The sequence below is a fragment of the Acyrthosiphon pisum genome, chromosome A1, assembly GCF_005508785.2.
Source record: "Acyrthosiphon pisum isolate AL4f chromosome A1, pea_aphid_22Mar2018_4r6ur, whole genome shotgun sequence".
In the NCBI taxonomy this organism is placed as follows: domain Eukaryota; kingdom Metazoa; phylum Arthropoda; class Insecta; order Hemiptera; family Aphididae; genus Acyrthosiphon; species Acyrthosiphon pisum.
Window position 1 is genome coordinate 158,141,890 of NC_042494.1, and position 3,434 is coordinate 158,145,323.

The following is a 3,434-nucleotide window of genomic DNA, read 5'->3' on the forward strand; positions in this document are numbered from 1 at the left end:
GGCGGGATGCGGGTGGGTGGTGCGGTCTACGCTACAGTGATATATATATATTATATACAGTAATATACAGAGTATTGTATGCATCTAATGCGCATGTGCGGTGTACGGTGTACTACCTTGATCAGCGCCGTCACGCTTGGACACCGGAACTACTACCACGTACCGTCTATTAGTATAAGGTCTATGTCACGGACAAGGACGTGTATTGATAAGGTGTCGTCACTCTGAACCCCTATTCGTATAAACTCTTGATTGAAATCATGATTAAAGATAAACTGGTTACACAACTGATACGTAAAATAATACGAATTTGTGGCCCCTTCCGTTATGTTCGGTTTAGGCTCCTAAATTCATGTAGAACTAATGCTTAGCGCTTCCAGTGGAGAATTACGATAACTATCAATTATCGTATATTGAATATTATCACGATTATAAATAGTAAAATTATAAAAGTATAAATAACATATAATGTATTCAATTGTGTATTTAATATGTATCATTTGTAGCTACGTATGTTGTAATACAAAATTTGTTTTTTGTTTCATACTTAAATAATACTTAAATAGTTTTGTATTTTGATAATATAATTTACAATGCCTAGGTGCTGCGTATGTTTATGTGATACAAAATATTATGATTCCTTATTTAGTGTACCCAAGTACTTGAAAAGAGAATGGGAAAAAGCCCTAAATATGGAACTAAAAGAAAAATCCAAAGTATGTGCAAAACATTTCAGCCCACAGGATATTATTTCAACATGGACATCTGGGACGGGTTTGAGTAAATATTCTGTAAGTACCTACATTTATAATGAACTTACTGAAACATTGAAAGTGAAATAGCTAGTCATAGTAAAACAGTATTTAGAAATTAAGTCTCACTGTATCAGGTTAACAGTTATAGCTTTTTATAGAATCTACCTTACAGTTATTTTTTGAAAAGTATAAACTACCTGGTTAAATATATAAATGAAGTTTATTTACTTATTTTTATTTTTTTTTATGTTAATTATATTTTAGATTTGTTTAAAAAGACCTAAACTTAAAACTGGAACAATACCTATACAAACAAAGTCTTTCAACAAACCATTTGATGATAAATTAGTATTGGACAACAATAATCTAAAACATGACCATAATTATTTTAAACTAAGATTAACTGACGCTCCAGATGAAAATGATATTAATGAGAACACACACATAGTTAAAAGAAAAAAGGTTTATTTTTTAAAGATAGAAAATAAAGAAAGATTTTATTAGTTTTTTCTTTTTTCAGACTGAAAACACTAATTATGAAGATGAAGATAAACAATGCATTCGGGATATTTCTGATCTAGAATGTTTTGAATTAGAACATGAGGTAACTCAGGTAACTAAATATTATTAAACATGGAATAAAAGTTAGAGACCTATAAATTAAACATAATATTTATGTAGATTGAAGTTGAAGCCAGTAATGTTTTGACATTTTTTAAAGAAGTTATTGAAAATCTCTCAGCAATAACTATTCCACATAATTGGTGTTCTGATATAACTGTACATGGAAAAAAACAAATTATATCATTTTATAAACTTTGTCCCTATGGAATAACCTACAGCCGATCAATTGAAAAACAATTAATCATTACTGAAGGTGAAAATATAGTTGTTGCTTAATATACCTACATAAAACCTCAATTATATCTTAAAACAACTTTAATTTTACAAATTTAAATGTTTTTACTGTTGAGTATATAAAAGTCCATTTTATAGTTGTAGAAATAATGATTTATTACATTACAGATTCTGATTTGTTTTATCATTTGTATGGAGAGTTATTTGATATGTCTAAAATTTTGAATACAACTGTGCCAAAATATGTTGATGATGTACATTATATTTTGAATACATTTGATAAATTAAAAGTGTGTCATGGTTTGCCTAATAACAATGAATATGATACGATTAAAACTACATTTGGACCAAATAAATCTGTAGAATCTTTTGGACGTATTCGACATGCAAATTGTGCTAAAATTATTTCTGAAGAAAAACCTGGGTACCTACCTATTATATAATATTATCTCTTTCAAATTTTAAGTTTTAAGTATACTTAATATATACCTAGTTATTTATTTTTATTATACAATTTATTCCTACTAGTGAAATATGCAATTGGTGTAAGAAGCTGTATAATAGTATAAAAACCAAACTTTTGAGAATAAAAAATAAAAAATGTGTTAATAGTTTTTATTCTCCGAGAAAACAAAAACACATTCAACATTTGCAATCAGTAAAAAAAAATATGAAAAAAAAAACTATTAGAGCTAAACAAGGAATTAAACGATTGAAGAATACTTTAAGTGAAGTACAGAATCAAATGAAAAATTGTTCAGATACAATTATTCAACAATCATTGGAATCTGCTGGTATAAATACCAACCAATGTAATTTAATAAAAGAAATTTTTGCAGCTGCTAAAGTGAAAAATCCAAAAGGACGCAGATATAGTGAAGACTGGATGATGTTATGTCTGTTATTCCAAATTAGGTAAAATTAAATTCATGATCTATTTTCATTTTTCCCTATCATTAATAATTGTATTAATGTAGATCACCAAGTGGATACAAGTTTTTAAAGGATCAAAACATATTACCATTTCCCTGTGTCAATACAATTAGGAAACATTTATTAGCTATGAAAATTGGTTGTGGTTTTGATATAAATTTTTTCAAGCTATTTAAAAAAAAGTTTTCTGGGAAAACAGAGTACCAGAAAAAAAGAATTATAGTGTTGGATGAAATTTTCTTAAGAACAAGTATAGCTGTCAACAGTAGAACATTAACATATTCTGGTTTAGAAGATTTTGGAGATGACGAAGACATAAAAACCAAAAGTACAGATAAAGCTGATCATGGACTGGTCTTGATGTGGCAAAGTTTAGCTGAAAACTTTACACAACCGATAGCAGTTTTTGCATCAAAAGGACCAGTCAAAGGTGATATACATTTCTTAATCCAAATATTATATTAATATACTATATGCATTATATTCCATGAAAAATATTCTACCTATTATAGGAATTGATTTAGTAAAATTAGTCATAAAGGCTATATTGTTACTTGAGGATGCAGGTGGCCATGTGGTTGGACTGACAAGTGATGGAGCCAGTACAAACCGATCAATGTGGAAATAATTAGGGATATGTCCGGACATTGAAGGATTTAAAAAATTTTTTGAAAATCCTTATGACAACGATCGTAAGGTTTTTGTCTTTTCTGATGTACCGCATTTGATGAAAACAATACGAAACCGTTTACATTCAAATAAACAGTTAAGGGTAAGTATTCTAACTGTATGAAAATATTATAAACTTCTTTCAAAATGAAATATTAAGTTATATTATTTTTTTGTACAGATTAATTCTTCAAAACAATATATTAAATGGAGTGATTA

The 3,434-nt window shown here is 28.1% G+C and overlaps 1 protein-coding gene across 1 annotated transcript; it reads left to right on the forward strand.

The window, feature by feature from the left end:
• Positions 1-2,194: 2,194 nt before the first annotated feature.
• On the forward strand, positions 2,195-3,174 carry LOC115033584. The gene is made up of 3 exons (XM_029486401.1): positions 2,195-2,528; positions 2,591-2,976; positions 3,059-3,174. Exons 1-3 carry the CDS (start codon positions 2,284-2,286, stop codon positions 3,172-3,174), a joined length of 747 nt encoding a protein of 248 aa, XP_029342261.1. The 5' UTR covers positions 2,195-2,283.
• The last annotated feature ends 260 nt before the right edge of the window (positions 3,175-3,434 follow it).

Coding starts and splice junctions, on each gene's coding strand:
- LOC115033584 (XM_029486401.1), top strand. CDS start 2,284: ATGAAAAAAAAAACTATTAGAGCTAAACAAGGAATTAAACGATTGAAG. Junction 2,529..2,590: donor TGTCTGTTATTCCAAATTAG/GTAAAATTAAAT, acceptor GTATTAATGTAG/ATCACCAAGTGGATACAAGT. Junction 2,977..3,058: donor ATCAAAAGGACCAGTCAAAG/GTGATATACATT, acceptor TACCTATTATAG/GAATTGATTTAGTAAAATTA.